General features: G+C 46.1%; 1 protein-coding gene across 1 annotated transcript in view; it reads left to right on the forward strand.

Moving 5' to 3' along the window:
- Positions 1 to 23,993, forward strand: part of DTNBP1 (dystrobrevin binding protein 1) — a 216,737-nt gene that overhangs the window by 43,609 nt on the left and 149,135 nt on the right. The window contains exon 5 of the mRNA XM_075585658.1: positions 9,302 to 9,434. Within this exon, the coding sequence (XP_075441773.1) occupies positions 9,302 to 9,434 (133 nt within the window). The remainder of the gene's footprint in view (positions 1 to 9,301; positions 9,435 to 23,993) is intronic.

Here is a 23,993-nt window from a genome sequence, read left to right on the forward strand (position 1 = left end):
CACAGGCACACTCACAGGCACACTGACAGACACACAGGCACACTCACAGACACACTCACAGACTCACAGACACACAGGCACACTGACAGACACACACACACACACACAGGCACACAGGCACACTCACAGACACACAGGCACACTCACAGACACACAGGCACACTCACAGACACACAGGCACACTCACAGACACACAGGCACACTGACAGACACACAGGCACACTGACAGACACACTGACAGACACACAGGCACACTCACAGACACACAGGCACACTCACAGACACACAGGCACACTCACAGGCACACAGGCACACAGGCACACTCACAGGCACACTCACACACACACAGGCACACTGACAGGCACACTCACAGACACACAGGCACACTCACAGACACATAGGCACACTCACAGACACACAGGCACACTCACAGACACACAGGCACACTCACAGACACACAGGCACACTCACAGACACACAGGCACACTCACAGACACACAGGCACACTCACAGACACACAGGCACACTCACAGACACACAGGCACACTCACAGACACACAGGCACACTCACAGGCACACTGACAGACACACACAGGCACACTGACAGGCACACACACACACAGGCACACACACACACAGGCACACTCACAGACACACAGGCACACTCACAGACACACAGGCACACTCACAGACACACTCACAGACTCACAGACACACAGGCACACTGACAGACACACTCACAGACTCACAGACACACAGGCACACTGACAGACACACACACACACACACACAGGCACACAGGCACACTGACAGGCACACTCACAGACACACAGGCACACTCACAGACACACAGGCACACTGACAGACACACACACACACAGGCACACTGACAGGCACACTCACAGACACACAGGCACACTGACAGACACACAGGCACACAGGCACACTCACAGACACACAGGCACACTCACAGACACACAGGCACACAGGCACACTCACAGGCACACAGGCACACTCACAGACACATAGGCACACTCACAGACACACAGGCACACAGGCACACTCACAGACACACAGGCACACAGGCACACTCACAGACACACTCACAGACACACAGGCACACTCACAGACACACAGGCACACTCACAGACACACAGGCACACTCACAGGCACACTGACAGACACACAGGCACACTGACAGACACACAGGCACACTGACAGACACACAGGCACACTGACAGACACACAGGCACACTGACAGACACACAGGCACACTCACAGACACACAGGCACACTCACAGACACACAGGCACACTCACAGACACACAGGCACACTCAGACACACAGGCACACTCACAGACACACAGGCACACAGGCACACTCACAGACACACAGGCACACTCAGACACACAGGCACACTCACAGGCACACTCACAGGCACACAGGCACACTCACAGACATACAGGCACACTGACAGACACACAGGCACACTCACAGGCACACTCACAGGCACACTCACAGACACACTCACAGACACACTCACAGACACACTCACAGACACACTCACAGACACACTCACAGACACACTCACAGACACACTCACAGACACACTCACAGACACACTCACAGACACACTCACAGACACACTCACAGACACACTCACAGACACACTCACAGACACACAGGCACACTGACAGGCACACTCACAGACACACAGCCACACTGACAGACACACAGACACACTGACAGACACACAGACACACTCACAGGCACACTCACACACACACAGGCACACTCACAGACACACAGGCACACTCACAGACACATAGGCACACTCACAGGCACACTCACAGACACACAGGCACACTCAGACACACAGGCACACTCACAGACACACAGGCACACTCACAGACACACAGGCACACTCACAGACACACAGGCACACTCACAGACACACAGGCACACTCACAGACACACAGGCACACTCACAGACACACAGGCACACTCACAGGCACACTCACAGACACACAGGCACACTGACAGACACACAGGCACACTCACAGGCACACTCACAGACACACAGGCACACTCACAGACACACTCACAGACACACAGGCACACTGACAGACACACACACACACACAGGCACACAGGCACACTGACAGGCACACTGACAGACACACAGGCACACTCACAGACACACTGACAGACACACAGGCACACTCAGACACACAGGCACACTCACAGACACACAGGCACACTCACAGACACACTCACAGACACACTCACAGACACACAGGCACACTGACAGACACACACACACACAGGCACACTGACAGGCACACTCACAGACTCACAGACACACAGGCACACTCACAGACACACTGACAGACACACAGGCACACTCAGACACACAGGCACACTCACAGACACACAGGCACACTCACAGACACACTCACAGACACACTCACAGACACACAGGCACACTGACAGACACACACACACACAGGCACACTGACAGGCACACTCACAGACTCACAGACACACAGGCACACTCACAGACACACAGCCACACTGACAGACACACAGCCACACTGACAGACACACAGCCACACTCACAGACACACAGGCACACTCACAGACACACAGGCACACTCACAGACACACAGGCACACTCACAGACACACAGGCACACTGACAGACACACAGGCACACTCACAGGCACACTCACAGACACACAGGCACACTCACAGACACACTCACAGACACACAGGCACACTGACAGACACACACACACACAGGCACACAGGCACACTGACAGGCACACAGGCACACTGACAGACACACAGGCACACTGACAGACACACAGGCACACAGGCACACTCAGACACACAGGCACACTCAGACACACAGGCACACAGGCACACTCACAGACACACTCACAGACACACAGGCACACTGACAGACACACACACACACAGGCACACTGACAGGCACACTCACAGACTCACAGACACACAGGCACACTCACAGACACACAGCCACACTGACAGACACACAGCCACACTGACAGACACACAGGCACACTCACAGACACACAGGCACACTCACAGACACACAGGCACACTCACAGACACACAGACACACAGGCACACTCACAGACACACATGCACACTCACAGACACACAGGCACACTCACAGGCACACAGGCACACTCACAGGCACACTCACAGACACACTCACAGACACACAGGCACACTGACAGGCACACTGACAGACACACAGGCACACTGACAGACACACAGGCACACTCACAGACACACTGACAGACACACAGGCACACTCAGACACACAGGCACACTCACAGACACACAGGCACACTCACAGACACACTCACAGACACACTCACAGACACACAGGCACACTGACAGACACACACACACACAGGCACACTGACAGGCACACTCACAGACTCACAGACACACAGGCACACTCACAGACACACAGCCACACTGACAGACACACAGCCACACTGACAGACACACAGCCACACTCACAGACACACAGGCACACTCACAGACACACAGGCACACTCACAGACACACAGGCACACTCACAGACACACAGGCACACTCACAGACACACAGGCACACTGACAGACACACAGGCACACTCACAGGCACACTCACAGACACACAGGCACACTCACAGACACACTCACAGACACACAGGCACACTGACAGACACACACACACACAGGCACACAGGCACACTGACAGGCACACTGACAGACACACAGGCACACTGACAGACACACAGGCACACTGACAGACACACAGGCACACTGACAGACACACAGGCACACTCAGACACACAGGCACACTCAGACACACAGGCACACTCACAGACACACAGGCACACTCACAGACACACTCACAGACACACAGGCACACTGACAGACACACACACACACAGGCACACTGACAGGCACACTCACAGACTCACAGACACACAGGCACACTCACAGACACACAGCCACACTGACAGACACACAGCCACACTGACAGACACACAGGCACACTCACAGACACACAGGCACACTCACAGACACACAGGCACACTCACAGACACACAGGCACACTCACAGACACACAGGCACACTCACAGACACACAGGCACACTCACAGACACACAGGCACACTCACAGACACACAGGCACACTCACAGGCACACAGGCACACTCACAGGCACACTCACAGACACACTGACAGACACACAGGCACACTGACAGACACACACACACACACACAGGCACACAGGCACACTGACAGGCACACTGACAGACACACAGGCACACTGACAGACACACAGGCACACTGACAGACACACAGGCACACTGACAGACACACAGGCACACTGACAGACACACAGGCACACTGACAGACACACAGGCACACTGACAGACACACAGGCACACTGACAGACACACAGGCACACTGACAGACACACAGGCACACTGACAGACACACAGGCACACTGACAGACACACAGGCACACTGACAGACACACAGGCACACTGACAGACACACAGGCACACTGACAGACACACAGGCACACTGACAGACACACAGGCACACTGACAGACACACAGGCACACTGACAGACACACAGGCACACTGACAGACACTCAGTCTGTCACTCACACACTCACCGGGTCACACGTGGCAGCAGTGGGGTCTCCGCACGGCAGTGGGCCCTCTCCAAGACATGGGACACACAGCGCAGCGTGGGCCTCAGCAGCAGCAGCAGGTCCCAGCAGCAGCAGCAGCAGGTCCCAGCAGCAGCAGCAGCAGCAGGTCCCAGCAGCAGCAGCAGCAGGTCCCAGCAGGAGCAGCAGCAGCAGGTCCCAGCAGGAGCAGGAGCAGGTCCCAGCAGGAGCAGGAGCAGGTCCCAGCAGGAGCAGGTCCCAGCAGGAGCAGGTCCCAGCAGGAGCAGGAGCAGGTCCCAGCAGGAGCAGGAGCAGGTCCCAGCAGGAGCAGGAGCAGGTCCCAGCAGGAGGCGCGCACGGGGGAAGCTGGGTTTGCACTTCCCCCTCCGTCCCACATGGGGAGCGGAGGGTGCGGGGGGGCTGGATCGCGCGCTTGTTTTGGGCTTCCCCCTCCGTCCCACGTGGGGAGCGGAGGGGGGAGGGTGTGGGGGCTGGATCGCGTGCGGCGCTTGTTTTGGGTTTCCCCCTCCGTCCCACGTGGGGAGCGGAGGGGGGGGGGCTGGGTTGCGCGCGGGGCTTGGTTTGGGCTTCCCCCTCCGTCCCACTTGGGGAGCGGAGGGGGGGGGCTGGGTTGCGCGCGGGGCTTGGTTTGGGCTTCTCCCTCCGTCCCACGTGGGGGGGGAGGGATGCGGTGGATTCTGGGTTGCTGGGGGGAACAGGCAGCGCAAATGGCAGGACACTCTGCTTGCCCTGTGCACGCACGCCGGGACCACAGGATTTGCCGCCATTTTTTTAAACTTTTTTTTAACCCAATCAGGGAGGGGGATTATTTATTTATTTATTTAAAATAAAAAATAAAAAAGCAGGGGAATTCATTGAGCTGCAGCACGGGTCGCCAGCTGCCTAAATCCACTCGCAACGGGCGACAGGTTAACATTATTTGTCGAGCACTGTATATATATATATATAAAACACACACACACACACGTTGACAAATCACCAAAAAATCTACTCGCCACACAAAAAAAATCTACTCGCTACCTAGTACCAAACGTGTGCTGCTTGGGCCAATATTTACTCGCCTGGGGGTTAAATCCACTCGCCCGGGGCGAGCAAATGTATAGGTTTGTCGAACACTGTGTATGTGTATGTGTATGTATATATATATATATATATTGGAGGACCGTTTTGAAATTGATTGAAGATACGATGGATTTCAAGATGCAATTAGACCTGGTTTTAATTATTCTGGCTAAACCCATGGAGGATGTGAACCACTATACAGTTAAATTGATTTTGCCTATCCTAACGGAGGCTAGATGTGCTGCAGCAGCAGCGTGGAAGAAGACACTTCCGCCAGTGGTGGGATTCAGCCGGTTCGCACCGGTTCGTGCGAACCTGTTACTGGAATTTTGTAACCGGTGCATTAACCGGCAGTAGAATCTCTGGTTTCAGAGCAGAGCAGGACTGCAGGGGAGGTGCGCCATCTAGCTGTCTGACCCGGGACTTCCGGGGCCTGCAGCTAGAGCTCCTCACATCCTGCTCTGACTGAAGTGACTGCTCTGCCGCTGCATACCATCTCCCCCCGTCTGTGTGCAGCCAGGGAGGCCTGGAGGAGGGAGAGACATGAGAGATATTTGAGAGTGGCTGGGGGAGATGTGAGAGGAACTGGGGGAGGTGTGAGAGGGGCTGGGAGAGATGTGAGAGGGGCTGGGGGAGATGTGAGAGGGGCTGGGGGAGATGTGAGAGGGACTCTGCCCCCACTGGTCTCTCTCTGCCCTCCCTCCCTGATCTCTCTCTGCCCTCCCCCCCCTGATCTCTCTCTGCCCTCCCCCCCTGATCTCTCTCTGCCCTCCCCCCCGGCTCTCTCTTCCCCCTCCTCCCCCCCGGCTCTCTCTCTCCCCCCTCCTCCCCCCCGGCTCTCTCTCTCCCCCCTCCCGGCTCTCTCTCCTCTTCTCCCCCCCCCTTGGTGAGAGAGAATCTGTTGCTAAAAAATGTGAATCCCACCAGTGACTTCCGCCCTCCAGAAGGGTTAATGATGTCCAGCTAATGGAGAAACTTACCTCATTTCTGAACCATACCACAAGAAAGTTTGATAGAGTTTGGGATCCCTGAGATGTGGGATAAGGATATGATTTTAATAGAAAAGAGAATCTGGGAGTGAGGAGAGCATAAAATGTTGTACGTGATGTAATGTGACTGTTGGTTGTAAGAATTTTGTTACAAAATGGTTCCCCTCCCAATTTTCTCCCTGTACCCCTCTCCTTCCCATTCATATTTGAAAAACCTTAATAAAAATATGTTTAAAAAAAAAAAAAGAGAGAGATGGAGGTTATACCATCAATTCACAGACCTGTCATGGACAGATAGAGTTGAAAAATTGGGTACAGGGGATAAAGGGCTTGTGAGTTTAGATTGAAATAGAGGAGCTTTAACATCACCAACTGGCAGCAAACGGCTCACACCCTTTAGCTGCCCTTCAGCTGTGCCAAAGGCTGTCCGCCTTTGGGGCAACGCAGATGTACACTGTAGGGGTTCATTCGTTCAGATTGAATTCCGTGTGTGTGTGTTATCACACATCGAATTCTCGAGGACCCCTCTTCACAAGCCATGGATCCCAGACACACCCGAACTTGGCTATCTTGTCATTAAGAAACACTGTTACCTTCTCCATCAATAAAATGTGCCATGTTCTATTTTACGCCTTCGTAATTGTCACTTTTTTGCCGAAGCCTACAGTGCAATATCTAGTTGCTGTGAGTATATGTTTAATCAGTTTGAGAGCATGTTTGGGTAGTGCATCTTGGGGCTTATCAATAAGGGCCTGCCATGGGTTTGGTGCCACCCGTTAACCTAGTATATCGTATATGAGAGTGTAGGTTTGCTTCCAAATAGAGGTGACCCCAGGGCACTCATACCAAGTATGATAAATTGAGCCCACCACCTTGTGTCCACTGAAGCAGAGCGGAGAGTATGTTTTGTAAATTTTGTGTAGGTGAGTGGGGTAGAGGTACTAACGGAACATTGCTTTTTAGCCATTTTCTTTAATAAGAGCGCTGATTGAGGAGGTGGCTAACTCCAACACAAATATCCTCTCACTTCATTTCCAAAACTTCTCCAATATCGGTCGTCCAATGTTTCCTAAAGGAGAGCTTTGGATCGGAATTGCTGTTTATTATTTGTTGATATAGGGATGTAATCAACGAGCAGAATCTGGGCTGCCTCTGTTTGCATGCCTGGGCTGCCTCTATTGCTATGCCTTTTTGTTACTTTTTTACTTATATATTAAACCCTCCTCCTGAAAATGATGATCTTCCTAATAGATTTGTATGATATGCACAGAAACCAGCATGTACTGTATAATTTGCACAGTGATTTTTGGCTGCTGTTTGGGAAGATGCGTCACCTCTGTAGTTGTCTGGTTCAAGGAGAGAGGTTTTCTCTTGCCAGTCAGTGCTGCCTCGCTCAGCTATCCCATTTCCTTCTCTTGTGGCAAATCTGCTGTGAGAGAAAGTTGCAGATTGTCTTTGGGGGAAAAAAACAAACAACAAACAGCAGAAATATCTTTTCTTTTTATATACCATTAATATCATCTGTTCTACCTTTATGTTACTCTTATGTAATTGACTTTGGGACCTTACCGATACTTAGTTTTAAGTGCGATCTTACTTGAAGATTTCATTGAATAGTTGATGTGCATGAAACAAGATCTAAGACCAGCAACATGCCTCCCAGAGCAATGAACACTGCCCCTGCTTGCTCTACCTCTGAAGGAACAGCAGTTATGCCAGCGTCCCTGATGTAGAGCCTTTAATTTGCTCTATTCCACGTCCCTATTGATTTTTAGATGATCTTGGTGTTCCTAAATATTGTATATGGTCCACTTTTTGCGGCTGGTCAATAGCTGCCCTGTAACAATCTACTTGGATTCTCTGCGTGCATATGTGGTTTAGAGCTAAGTCAGTAGCAGTAATTGCTGGGAAAGTAATTTTACATGCATGTTACTAGCTGCTGCAGAGTCATGTGCTGTGTAACGTGTTTCCCGTGTAAAAAATAAATAAATGAAATCTTCTGGAATCATGTACTGTATTTATTACAGATTTCAGTCATTCTCAAAGTGCAGCTATTCCTTTCACCACTAGGTGGCGTAGTCCTTTTATATTTTGACCAAACCAGTGTTTGTAGCGTGAAGGCATCTTGTGGAATGCTGGTTATTGAAAGCTTTTTCCCAATATCTAAACATCCAGTTTTGTAGAAAACTAAGCATTAATATTTTGAGGATCTTTGTTATGCTTTTAATGGTTCTTTCTCCCCCCCCCCCCTCCCCAACCCCCCATAACATTTAATAATAAACGCACAAACAAGCTCTGCTTAAAAATTAAATAAAACTTCTCCCTCTACACAGTGGCTATGGTTTCTAGTAGTGTACATATTCTTCCATCCCCAAATGTAAACATAACAATTAGATGCCTATGGAGTGCTACATGCCATCCCCAATGGCATCGGCCTGTGTGACCTGTGGTATAATCACTGAGGTTTTCTGGTACACTTTGATATACTGTATAATAAGTTTTGTGGATTGACATGTTTCAGCAGGTGGACAGTGAGGTCGTGGTGTTATCAGCTCATTGGGAGAAAAAGAGAAGTAGTCTGGTAGAGCTGCAGGAACAGCTGCAACAAGTACCCGTCTTCCTAGCAGATCTGGAGTCTGTAACAGTCAAACTTGGTAAGTGTCTCCCAGAACAGTCCTTGGACATCTTTTATGTACAGGTGTTGTGCAGTTTTGCAGGAGAAGAGGGTCTATTTTAAAGTGGTGTAATAAATTACTGGTTCAGCTACCAATGCGGGTGCCCACACTCCAATATGTACGGACATGATTAAAGTAAATACACTGCCTCTTATTGTGAACACCGTGTGTGTCCAAACAAACTTTCTGAATTGTAGTATATTTATCTATCCTATAATTCAGAAAGTTAGTTTGTCCGGCTATACAAATCTACACACTTCATCCTAGAGCCACTTAACCTGGCATGCTATCTAATTTTATTTTGACATTTTAGCTTTAGAGTAGTCTTTCTGCGGTTTTCTTGTTATTCTCAATTATTTTCTTGGCTTGATAGGATGGAATTGGTTAGGATACAGTTGGGGTTTGTTTTTAATAGTATAGGTTTTAGATTGGCAACGCTTCGCATGTTTTAGCTAAACGATTGTTAGAAATGTAAAAACAAAATATTTGGAAGCACCCCCCGGGGATCTGCAAATGTTCAAGCTCTTGGGCTTGGAAGTTATTGCATTAGTTGCGGTGTGTTGCCGATTTGCTTCAGTTTGGTGGTTGCCAAAGTTTCACTTATTTATGTCACCACAGAGACTTTAAACCTGTACAGCTGCAGACCGCATCAGTCAGAATATGCCGTACATGTCAGAAGGTTATTAGACATTAATCAGTCACTTTAGCAGTGCAGGAATCTATTTTTTTTATTTTTGCAAACACATTTTGTAACTTAAACATGCGTTAGACTAACAGTAGATAACTTACACCCGTAGCTTCTGGAATGGCATTGGCTTCTTGTGGTAGAAATGTTTAATGCTGACGGGAAGGGAATATGGCCCTCTTAGGTGCTATCAGGCCCGTTCCTAGGCGGTAAGCAGGTATGGCATCGCCAAGGGGTGGCAGGTCTCGGGTGGCAAGAGGAAGAGAGTAGAAGCACTGCTGCTTTCCTTTTTATTTATTTTTTACTATCGGATTGAAGCAGGGGGTCTCTGGAGCGGAACCCCATTCATTTCAGCTTCAGGGTCCCCCTGCTTCCTGAGATACTTGCCTCCTTTAGGGGGTGCTAGTATCTCCTGCTCAAGTTTAAAACCCCCGGTCACGTGCCAATAGGAAGCCGCATATGATGTCACGGCTTCCCATTGGCCCATGTGATGAGACATTTAAACTTGAGATAGCAGCAAAGCTTAAGAAGGTAAGAATCTCAAGAAGCAGGGGGTCCCCAGAGCTGAAATGAACTGGGTTCATCTCCAGAAACCCCCTGCTTCCTACCGGGGGTAGGAAAAAGCGCACCTTAACAGTGCTTGCTTACGGGCGGCATATACCTTAGGGCTGGGCCTACGGTGATAACTTGTGGTGACAGTGGTGTACAAAGGAGTGTGTTGCTGTGGAGGAGTAGCTTAACCTTGGAAGAAGCTAAAAACGAGAATCTTTTTATAGTGATTTGGAACAATAGCATGTCTATGGTTCCTTTTTTTCTGATCGGATCTGGGCTTATTGTTTGGAGGGACAAACTTTGTATCCATGCAACCGTCCACTAAACTTTCTTCTTTTTCACCAAAAATAAAAACTGTTGAAATTATTTCATACTTTAGCAGAATTACAGAAGTTTTTTTTATTGACCATTACAATTATAAGGGGATCAAGTATAATTATTCAGAGCATTGTAACTGCTGTGGTGACCTGCAGTGTATTACTTTAGTGTAGGTTGCTGGTTTCTAGTGAATGGGTTGGTTTAGGTATCAGCAGAGAACCTTCGTCCTGAAGGACCAGACTGACTGACTAAGACGACTAGATTACAGACATTCTAATGGGGTAGCAGCTGATGGGTTAGCATAGTATTAAAAACCTGATCTGATATCTGGTTCACTGTTCAATTAGCAGAAAAAAATGGAGAGTGAACTCCTGAGTTCCAATGCTAAACAATCATATATAATGATGTGCAATCACTGTCCAGGTGTATCTAGGATTGGAGTCTCCAGCAGGTATAAATTAGAAAAAGTATATGGTAAGATATAGGGTGGTTATATAGGTATAAAACAAACCAGTCGGGGGTTAATAAGCAAAGGTGGACCAGGGGCACAGGGAAATGCAACCACCGTAACATATGCTGTGACCCATAAAAGTCCCAATAATGCTAACCTTACCCGACTGGTATCCGAACCAACCCCTGAAGCCAAGCAGTATGCTGAAGTGGTGTCCCGTATTGAACCATGCACGGCTGCCGGGTACACAATAGCTGTAGATCCCACGTGTACGGCGTTCTTGCGGGACACACCGGTAGAAGGTATCGCTGCACCGCTATCTGGCTTGCGAGCCCACCCCTCCGCTCACCGGTGTTGTTGGAACAGGAGCTGCGTCCCTGCAACCAGCCGCGCCGATCTGGGGACCCACGTGATGGTGCGTATGCACGCACAGGTCGTCCTCGAGCCGCATCCAGAAGGCAATCAGCTGTGTGGAGACCGGGGAGCCAGTGTGCGATGCCTTGCAGCGTGTGTCAGCTGGATACCGCCCCCTCCGTGGATGAAGTGAATCACCTGCTACCGATAGAGACTCCTGTGTGCTCCATTCGTAAAACGTGGCATAGGAGGTAGAAAGGAAGGAATGGTCACTACTTCCTAGTGAACCAAAGCAAGTGTTTGATGAATAAAAAGTTCTTTATTACAAAAAGATGGACATCATGCAAACAGCTCTGACGCGTTTCATCCCTTAGAAGGGACTTTATCAAAGAGTATTTTGTCTCCAATGCCAGACACATATATATACAAACAAACAAAATCTGATTGGACCATTCTTGAACTAGACTCAGCAGCTAGCAATCATAGTAAGTGGTGACTCAGATGTATAACATATTAACCTCAGCTAGTCTGATAGGAAACATACAGGCATATTTATACAATGAACAGTGTATATACAAAAAAGACAATGTGAGTTTAAAAACAAGAAACATGATGATAAGCAATAATATTTAAAAAATGAATAACTATCATGGAAAAATATATAGCAGATATTAATAAATTTATAAATCATGACCATTATTATAAACTAGATAATATAGTACATTATATAGAGAAATCATTACGTATGTTTGAAGAATATGAACCAAAGATAAAATCAATAAAGTGTAACAAATATATAATAATAACAGTTAATCTGAAAGAAAATGTTTCAATTCCCAGTCTGAATTCATTCCAAATGGATGGAGAGTATCGAGCATATATATCCAGTACATTTCTCTTTTGTTTAGCCTATTCTCCCTATTGCCACCCCTTGGGTGATGGGGTATATGTTCGATGGCTGAGAAGGAAAAATTACAAATGCCCCCCATTGGGCATTGGGAGAAATGCCTGGATACCGGATGGGTCAAATCCTGTTTTTTTATTAAACGAGTATGTTCGGCTATACGGAGTCTCAACGATCTAATCGTGCAACCCACATATCTGTGGCCACACGCACATGAGAGAACGTAAACAACATAGGATGTGTTACAGTTTAAAAAGTTTTTGATGTTAAACTTCTTTTTCCCTTTTGAGTATGTAATAAACTTTGCAGGCAATGCATACTGACACATAGAACAATTTGCGCAGCTGAAGAACCCCTTAGGTATAGTTGTGATTCTGGCATTGGAGACAAAATACTCTTTGATAAAGTCCCTTCTAAGGGATGAAACGCGTCAGAGCTGTTTGCATGATGTCCAGCTTTTTGTAATAAAGAACTTTTTATTCATCAAACACTTGCTTTGGTTCACTAGGAAGTAGTGACCATTCCTTCCTTTCTACCTCCTATGCCACTGTTCAATTAGACTGATTAGCCCATTAAAAGCAGCAATATGCGCGGATCACCATTTTTTGTCATTTACTTTCAAAGATCTCTTCTAGCCGTTGAAATCTTAATTGTTTGGGAGGTTAAAATGGATGTTGTTTGGGGGGTTAAAATGGATGTTTTCATAGAGATCATTTGCATGTAATTTCCCAGAATCCCTGGCTGCAGTGGAAGCGCTGTATGCTAAAAGATAATGGTAAAAAGCAGGGTTGCAGACCTGTCTAAGACATGTGAATGTGCTCACAAGTGATCTTTGTATTTCCTGTACAATGGAGGGTATTGGTCACTTTACTCCGTGTAAAGGTTACAACACTTGTCGCAGAAAGCTAAATTATGTAGATCAGAAACAAACCTGAGTAGTTTGTCTGGAACTACTAAATGTAAATGAAATAGTAACATTAAAAGTATAAACAACTAGTTACCCACATACACTGCTCTACACATGATTTACAAAGGAGTTTGCAGCAGTTAAAGGTGGCGTAACTGAAACTTGGCACTAGAGAACGTGAAGAATTCCCTTATCACGTGTCCATGTTATACCAGTTTTGGTGTCTTCTTCCCAAGCAAAAAAAAGGGTGTCTCTGTGTGATCCTGGATAGATTCCTATTACTTTCTGTGTCTGCAATGTATTGCAGCACTACATTGGCATGAAAAGGGTTAACCTGATAAATATTTTTGGTAAACCTTTGTTTTCCACTAATGGAAAGCTGCTGTTTATTGACCAGAAATAAACCTTCTAAAAGTTTTTTTTTTTTCATTCTAACCATTAGCAGATGAAAACGGTGCATTCAAGTCTTGCCAGTGGCTGTATAGATGAAGATTAATAGGTACTTAAAGCCTTGGCCCAAGTGCACTGCAAAAGCAAGACCTTTCTTATGCTGCGTCTCTGATCTTGATGTTGTTCCTTACCGAAATATTGTACAATGCCATTTTCACATAAATAAGGTTTAGAATCTTAGAAGTAAAGGGTGAAAACAGAGCACAGCCAGCAATATGGTCGCAAATGAGATATCCCGGGGCAAACACAACAATATTGATTTATTTGCAAGCTCTTAGAAGAATGGCAGATGAAAAGCACCAACGCGTTTCGTGCGGGTGCACTTTATCAATTTAGACTCTTAGGGCTACTGATGATGTTTTCTGTCTTTTGCAGTTGTCTGGAAGATTGATGAGAGCATTGGTTCCCCTGCTATTCTATCCACAGGATAGGGATTTGTGGACCCTGTGAAAGGGCTGGTCATGAGCCCCGTATGGCTATTTTTACTAAGCAGTGCTACTCCTTAAAACACTTTCCAGCACTGGAAGACATTTTACAGCCCATTCAAGTGAATGTGTGCACGAGCTGTCTCTTGGAGGAGCAGATATAGCAGACTTTCCCCTCTGGTGTCATAGGCTGTGATTGGGATATGTTGTGATATTCCGCTTTAGCAGTGCCATTTATTCCTATAGAAACGCTGTGATATTCGGAGTTACAGTATATCAGGACATGTTACCTGAGGCAACAGTGAGATTGGCTACACCTGTATATTACAAATGTCATTTTTGTCACTTTGAGCCTTAATAAATGTGTGCACAATTTTGAGCAGGCATATGGTCCAGACAGCCGCCTGTTCAATGCAATGTAAGGCTGCGCTTAAAGTGCCTTGCGACGGCGCTCCAAAACAAATGCATTGTCGCCGTCGCAAGCGCTTATAGTGGAAGCGACGTCGCAACCAAAAATTTGGTAGCCGGTCAAATTTGATTTTTGAGGCTGTCGCCACATGTGACTGTCTGAACCAATCAATGGCCAGGTCGCTAGCGACCTCGCAAGACACTAATGCGGAGTGACACACGTTTAATAATGCACTGGCCTTCATTACAGAAAATCTAAGCTACTGAATTGTTAATTGTGTGTTACTCTGGTTCTTACTATATTGAACATGGGCCGACGTGTATTTTATTGATGGTTCACATGTTCTCCAGACATTGCATACATTTCCGTCAAAGACCTTTGCAAAACAGTGTCCATCGTCCATGTATCATTGCTTTCAACAGACGACAACAAGACATACTGGGGAGACAAACCAACAGACACAACTCACAAACCTGAAGGAAGGAGGGGGGTAGGGGCATTAGAGGGGGGGGGGACCTTCTGCCTTGGTTCCGCTGGGAGCTCTGCGTCTTCTAGTTTATCGCTTCCTGAGGGGCCAGGTTTATCCCCGGCAACACCTGTGCCCCTCCATGGGGCTTTGTTTAGTACAACCCAGGTATTTCTACTTTGTCCTGTATGCCTATTCCTGTGCCTTAACCCCAGAGGAGAACGCATTCATCTCTATCATTGCCATATCGTGGACCTATCTACCCCCGGTATGTCTGTCTCGGCCAGCCACGGCGTCCAGACTTTTAGGTAATTTGTGCCAATATACTCGCCTGTTTTAAGTACAAACAATGTCACTTTAGTGTTCATTTTTTTAAAAAATAGTATTAATGTATTTATTAATTACTGGGTGCTTGCTGGGTATCTGTGTGTTTGTTAACTTTGTCCAGCTGGTCTCAGCTCTTTTTGGAGGTTAGTGGCTCCTCCCTCCCAGGGTTTAAAGCTCGCCCCTTCCCACTTTCCAAGTAAGCAGGTTTTCTTTTCATGCAGCTGGTTGTGACAGATCTAATGCCAGGACCATCCTTCCTCTAATTATAGAGGTACATAAGAATTTTAATCAGTGTTGGGACCTGCGAATTGGTCATGCCTTGATGTGGCTAGCAGGCTTATAGGCTTTGGCCAAAGGGTTAAGTTAAACTAGATGACCCTTTTTCAAGAGATATATAGGTATTTCACTGTGTATTTTTGTTGCATTGGATGTTGTTCTGGACTTCTTGGTTTCTTGTTTCATACAATTGGCCATGCCCAGTAGCACTCATTTTGACACACGCATGCGCGCGCTTGCTGGATATCTGTGTATTTATTAATGACAGTTACTTTTTTTACCTGTGAGCAACAGCTTTTGCAGTACTCTTCTAAAATACTTCAGACACACATTGGGAGTATATTGATCACATTAAAGATGCAGCAAAAAATGATTGGGATTCATGGTGAATGTAGGGTCAAACCTCCTTATTGTAGAAATAAGTACAATGTGCACTATATACAGCAAGATTAATGACTCTGACACGAAGGTTGCATTTTTAATTGGATATAATCACTTTCACCAATGTCTTGGCCCTAAAGAATATGGGGGGGGGGATAAAATATATTGTCGTATTTCGACAAATGATGTATCTAATTAAGAATACAGGCCTGATGCTGCTTTATTTAATATTGCCTTCACTGAAAGTATTTTAATAAATCTCGCATGAATAACACGTCCCCTGGGGTTGAGTGAAAATGTGCTGTGCAGTACAGGATTTTAATACAACTTAAAAGATTTCCTCCTGCGGCCACCAGAGGGTGTACAGCACATTGGCCATGTCTAATCTGCTGCATGGTAATGAACTCAAGAGTTGTTTGTAAGGCCATGCCGCCGCCGCCGCCGTTATAGCAGCGATTTTTTTTATCTTTTAGTGTTAGAGAGGAGACGGTGACTGGGGGGCGTGGCCGTGAGCGGTTCACCCTCATTGGCTGAGTGGTTCGCCCTCATTGGCTGAGTGGTTCGCCCTCATTGGCTGAGTGGTTCGCCCTCATTGGCTGAGTGGTTCGCCCTCATTGGCTGAGTGGTTCGCCCTCATTGGCTGAGTGGTTCGCCCTCATTGGCTGAGTGGTTCGCCCTCATTGGCTGAGTGGTTCGCCCTCATTGGCTGAGTGGTTCGCCCTCATTGGCTGAGTGGTTCGCCCTCATTGGCTGAGTGGTTCGCCCTCATTGGCTGAGTGGTTCGCCCTCATTGGCTGAGCCGCTCACGTGGCCGCTGACGTCACGCTGCGGTTGGTGAAAAATCAATTTTCATTGACTTCCAGCGATGGCAAACAAGCCGTCGCGTCGCTCCTGCTATAGGCGCCCGCGACGGATTCAATACATTTGTTTTGACGCGACGTCACCGGTACTATAAGCGCAGCCTTAGTTATTCTGCATATTGACGCACGCTGCACGGAGAATGTTTAATGTGTACCACACACACACACACACTGCATGTGCTTATCTTTCACAAGCCTGGAGTCAGAAGAACAACTTTCATTAGGGCACGCATTGATTTTACTCTCTTGCCAGAAGGTTGCCCAAATTATTTTGCTTGCACTCAACAAGGTCATTATTTTTTGTTGCATTTGTTCAAAGCAAATAAAGTATTCAATTTCTGTGTGTAGTATGTTAAATTGCAATTGGAATATATTCTGTTTAGGCATAAAAAGAAACTGGTGCAATCCTTTTTTTTTTTTTTTCCCAGACCAGGCTTATATAGCCCAGTGTATTATTGTGCCATAACCACTATACTGTATTACATTTTTACATTTTTCTGCAACATTTCGCCATTCTCTGCAGCAAGTGCTGCATTGTACGCAGATATTCTTGTCAAATTATAGTGTGTAGGTATGTGCATCACTGTACATAGGCGTTTTCAGGTACATGTACCTGCCCCAAAGAGATTTGATGTTTAAGGCTCAGTTATATACTGATGGCCCATATTTTAAATCTGTTGTGCATTCACACATAACTAGATCCAGCATCAAACATCAGAAGTTTGTCTGCTTCCTTTACAAGGGCAATATCCTTACGCACCAGAAACACTGCAGATAAGTCCAAAGAAAAAAGGCAACCTAACAAATGTTTATTTTTATGACGTACACATCCGCTCATTTACTATTGCCCCAGGTCAGCGTGTACAGCAGAGTGTAAGGTTGGAACTTGCAGAAGAATGAATGGGCTGTGATATTAGTGTGAGCCATGATCTGATGTCTGGGACTATTTTAAACCATCAGAGATAACAGGCGTTTAATCTGTCAGCCACAGTATTATTTTGAAATTGTTTATATATGTGGCCATGTTTTCTTTGCATGTGTATGTCCTTATTGGAGTATTGTTATACAACGTAATCATGAGGTGTAATTTTATATAGGGAGCCATACATATTTATTTTTTTATTTTATTTATGAATTGCATAAGTATGGACTTGATTAATGCAAGGACATTGAAAAGGTGCAGTCCCACATTGAGCTTAACAGTATTTAATAGGTTACAATTGGACAGGGCTCCTAAAACTCGTCCACTCGCTCGGGAGGAGTGAAAAATTGCTGGTGACACTTGTGAAGCTTAAAGGACAGTGGCTGCTTCTTTTGAAGCAGAGCAGACAATCGACGCTAAGTCGTGCCCCATAAGGCCTTGCATAGTGCTGTGCAAAGCATTGTGGGGTGCAACTTTGCGAAGCAGAACACTTTGTGACAAGTCTGATTTTTTTGTTTCAAACATTTTTATTGTTTTCTGACAGGGGTACATTCACATCACTTGGTTGTTTATAGACAGTAAACTTAATTAACATATACATTTAAAAGTGAACAACCCGAAGCATCTCAAGGTTGATTGATCGAGAAGAGGCGATCTGCCCCTAGTATTTTGTAACCTCCTATGCATTTAGATTCTACTATGTAGATCCCGTCCGGGAGAATTAACAGTTTTAGGAGGATCTTAGATCCAACCCCTTATATTAGTACTGTAAAGGATAGGCAGAGAGAAAGAGGGGGAGAAGAGAGAAGAACAGAAGAAGGGGGGGGAGAGGGGATAGGAACGGGGAGAGCTAATGGAAGGGGTGTAGTTATCCTCCCCTCCACCTTGTCAAAAGACCCTGAGTAGACATGAACTCCCCCTTAGAGGGGTTAGTGGTCTAATGCAGAGTCCAACTGAAGCATCCATATCTCATTTTTAATCTCTTTAATTATAAGGCCACTGTGCCCAAACTTTCTCATATTGTACTATATTCTGTTTCAGGAGCGCCGATAGGTATTCCATAAGCTTGACCTCGCTTACCTTGCGAAGGACCATTTGCTTAGAAGGGGGTTTAATCTTTTTCCAATTAGCTGCTATTGAGCAGCGAGCCGCAGTCAGGATGAACGAGGCCAGTTTTTTAAGAGGGACAGAGATATCTTCGATGGGTTTCGCGAGTAGGCATATAAGCGGGTCCATCCGGACCTCAACTCCTACCGTCTCCTCAACCAATGAGCATATCATATTCCAGAAAGTCTGGATCTTTGGGCATGTCCACCATATATGCACCAGATCTCCTCTCTGGCCGCACCCCCTCCAACAGAGGTCAGACTGGCCAGGGAAGATCCGGCACAGCCTACTCGGGATTAAGTACCATTGAAATAGAATCTTATATATATTTTCCTTAGTAGTAGTGCAAATAGAAGTTTTGGCTGCTGCTTCCCAAATATCCTCCCATTCATCTCTGTCTATATCAAGATTGAGGTCTTCAGCCCATTTCAACATATAATTGTGGTTGACGGGACTCCTGGACCGTGCTAGCCCCGCGTAAATCTGAGATCAGACCCTTCCGGTATGTGCCCACCATACACATCTTTTCAAAAGAAGTTGGACCTTCAAATTTGGATGTTTGGGAAATTGTTAGGAGAAAGTGTCTGATCTGAAGATAACCATAAAGTGGGAGTTTCATGGGGAGGCATTTCTCCTGTAAATCAAGTAACGGAATAAGAGTCCCTTTGTCTATTAGATCTCTTGCTGATTTCATGTTAGCCAAACTAAATGCTTTAAGGTTCCCTGGGACACAACCCGGAGGGAATTCAGGGTTACCAAAAATGGGAGTGAGTATGGAGGGGGAAGACGTCAGTTTATATTTATTTCTTGTTTTTGTCCAAATTTTCCACGTGCATCTCATTGCTCCCAGGCCTGTTCTGTCCGATATTATCTTCTCTCCCCCTCCGGACCAAAGTATTGCCCCGAGTGAGAGGGGAGCAACACAGGAGGACTCAATTTCCAACCAGCCGCAAGACACTGGATCGTTGTTCCAAACTATCGCTTGTTTTAGGTGGGTCGCTTGATAATAATTAATTATATCTGGTACTCCCAGACCTCCACACTCCCGTGGTGCCAACATTACCAATCTAGCCACCCGCGGCTTTTTGTCCTTCCAGATGAATTGGAAAATACTATTTTGAATGCTTTTGAGGTCTGCCAGCGGAACACAGACCGGGAGGGTCTGGAAGACGTACAGTAGCCTGGGAATGATGTTCATCTTAACAGATGTCACTCTTCCGAGCCATGAAATGTGGTACTTGTTCCAGCACTGTAGGTTTTTTTTAATTTCTGTAAATAAGGGGGGGAAATTATATTTAAATAAGGCAGCATAAGAATTTGCGATTCTGATCCCTAGGTATTTAATGTTGTTAGGGCTCCATTTATAACTAAAATTAATTTGCAATAGTTTTACCTCGGAGGCGAGAAGTGATAGGTTCAGGGCTTCAGATTTATCGCTGTTAATTTTATACCCTGATACCCGGCCAAATTTTTCCATCTGTGACTGGAGGTTAGGCAGAGTCGTCATTGGGGACGACAATGACAAAATGATATCATCTGCAAAAAGAGATATCTTGTATTCTCGCGCTCCAATAACAATCCCTTTTATATCATCGTCATTTCTAATTGTGGCCGCGAGTGGTTCAATCGACAATGCAAACAGAAGTGGGGACAAGGGACAACCCTGCCTTGTACCATTCTTAATTTTTATGGGACTTGAGTCTCCTCCCGGGAGTTTTACAACCGCTGTTGGGTTTTTGTACAGAGCTCTGATCCCCTCTAAGAAGGGGCCCCTGAAGCCGAATTTAATCAATGTTTGGTCTAAAAAGTCCCACCTAATTCTATCGAATGCTTTTTCGGCATCCAAGCTCAACAAAAATGCTCTTGTACCTGAGAGATGCACGTGGTCCACAATGTTTATTATTTTCCGAGTATTATCTGAAGCTTGTCTGCCCGAAATAAATCCAACCTGGTCTTTATGAATCAAGCTCGGAAGAATCGGGTTTAGTCTGTTTGCTAAAATCTTACTATATATTTTTAGATCAGAATTTAGGAGAGATATCGGCCTATAATTGCCACATTGCAGTGGGTCTCTACCTTCTTTGTGAATTATTGCCAGGTTGGCTGTAGACATAGAGGCCGGGACATCTTCACCCCCCATAAATGCATTGAAAACTTCTACTCGGTGCGGAGCCAGCACGGCCTTAAACTTCTTGTAATATTGGTTTGAGAACCCGTCTGGCCCTGGAGTCTTATTTATTTTTAATTGTTTTATTACTTCAAATAGTTCTTTGGACGTTATTTTCTCATTTAATTGTGAGATAGTTTTTTCTGGAAGGGCCGGAAGGTTGCATTCCTCTAAGTACTTTAAGATGGTCGTCAACCCGACTGAGTATTTTGGGAGGGATTTAAATTATAGAGTTTCGTATAATATTCTGAGAATTCTTGGGCAATCTCGCTTTCTTTGAATGTTTTGAGACCAGATTTGGTTCGGATTGCTGTAATTTGGGTTTTGACCCTTTGACCTCTTAATTTATTGGCCAATAACCGGTCTGCCTTGTTTCCTTTATCGTAGTAACGTTGATTCGTCCATCGAAGTGCCCGCTCTACCTCCTCTAATTGGACTCTTTTAAATTCAGTCCTTGTTTCAACTAGGGTCTTATATATTTTTTTAGTAGGCTTGGATTTATGTTGAGTCTCCAGAGCCTGGACCTTGTCCATTAATTCTTTATATTCTTTTTGCTTTTTTTTCTTTTTATATGACGCTAGAGAAATGAGAGAGCCTCGAATAGATGCCTTATGGGCTTCCCACAGCGTGATCGGAGACTCGACTGACCCCTTGTTTAGGTCAAAGTATTCTACTATTTTTTGAGTAAATGTGCTCACTATTTCTGGGGAATTTAACAGGGAATCATTTAGTTTCCATTTATAGCTGGAATTCTTTATAAAAGGCAAAGAGAGCTCCATTTCGATGGGGGCATGGTCAGACCAAGAAATTGAGCCAATATTCGACTGGGAGGACGCCTGGAGAACATCCCTGGTACCTAGAAAATAGTCAATCCTCGAGTAGGTCTGATGTGGGGTTGAGAAGAAGGAGTAATCTCTCTGTCCCTGGTGTTGGGACCTCCAGATATCAAACAGTGGGAAATCTTTCATTATTTCCTTAAATTTCTTAGCATTAAGGATAGTAGTCTTAGGTGGGACTGTGCCATGAGCATTGGCTCTATCATGTTCCGGGGAACTGATCATATTAAAATCACCTGCAAGTATTACTGATGTGTGATTGTGTCTACTTACTATCTCCAACACTGTCTCGAGGAAAGGAACCTGGTTTTCATTTGGTGCATAGATGTTCACCATGGTGATCGGCACCCCTGAAAGAGAACCCAAGAGGATTAAATATCTTCCCTCCGGGTCTGCAACGGATTTATCTATCGCAAAAGGAGTGTTACTACGAAATAAAATGGCCACTCCTCTCTTCTTCTTGCAGCTTGATGCGTAGTACGCCTGAGGATACGTGTTATTAAAAGTGTTGGGGGGTGAAATAGAATTGAAATGTGTCTCTTGCAGGAAAAGGATATCTCCTTTGAGCTTATTCAGTTCCTGCAGAGCTAATCTTCGTTTCCCCACTGAGTTTAAACCTTTCACGTTCATGGATATAAGTTTTAATGTTGTTGTATTAGTCATTTCATGGCTGTTGGATTGGAGACCCTTGACTCGGCCGCTTTCCCAAGGCAGCTTAGGTCTGGGATGGGGAGGGAAGGAGGGAGAGGGGTAGAGGACAGGAGATAGAGTGAGAAGATAGGAAAGGAAACAGATGGGCTTTTGAAGAGCCCTAACATTGGATCCTCCGGTGCCCTAGTGGCCGAAGGTAAGAGCTTATTGCTCTTTGGAGAACTTCCTGTGCGCCCTCGCAGCGGCTCCTTGAGAGAGGACTCCGAGCCCTCCTTTCGTGCTTCATTTCTACCAGTTATGTACATAAACTAGTTAATAAAGGCACTTTAACTTTTTCTAGCATACATATTATTTTCCCTGTCTCCAGGTCCTAGGAGGCATCTGTGCAATCCTTAATAAGTAGGGGGGGGGGGGGACATCAAAGGTCAGATTGCAGTTTTTTCTTTTTTCTTTTTTTTTTTAACTTTAAACAAATTAACATCTTATAAACGTACTTAACTCTTCAACATATATGTGACTTAAAATATTCAGCCTATTACCCCAACCCCGAAATTGACCCTCATTGTCCACCATTGCTTCCTATACGCCAGACCTGGTTTCTTCATGTGTTGGACTCTCATTCTTTTAGTAGGATTTTGGCGCCTAGTCGTTCGTGTCTTCACAATTCAACGCAGCGTGGGGTCTCCAAACCTCTCCCCCCTCCCCTGCCAACCTCCAGGCCTGGAGTTATTCCTGAAGGCAATTCGAACAGATGCTCGCCTGTTCCCCGTTTGCACCGAGTCCACATCCGCCTCCTGCTCCTCCTCTGCGACCGCCGTTGGGGGCAGGCCTATATCCTTAAGGAAGCGTGGTGCGTCTTCTGGATAAGTAATTGAGTGGAATTTGCCATTGATGGATACGATTAACTTGAAGGGAAAGCCCCAACGATAGCGTATATTGTGGCTCCTCAGCGTTTCCGTAATTGGACGCATTTCCCTTCTGCGCTCTATCGTGGCCCTGGAGAGGTCACTGAAGATCTGGAGTTGGGCACTTCGAAAAGTTATGTCACTTTTTTGCCTGCTGGCATTTAGGATTTTCTCCTTAACAGTGT

The sequence above is a fragment of the Ascaphus truei genome, chromosome 2, assembly GCF_040206685.1.
Source record: "Ascaphus truei isolate aAscTru1 chromosome 2, aAscTru1.hap1, whole genome shotgun sequence".
NCBI classification, from domain to species: Eukaryota; Metazoa; Chordata; class Amphibia; order Anura; family Ascaphidae; genus Ascaphus; species Ascaphus truei.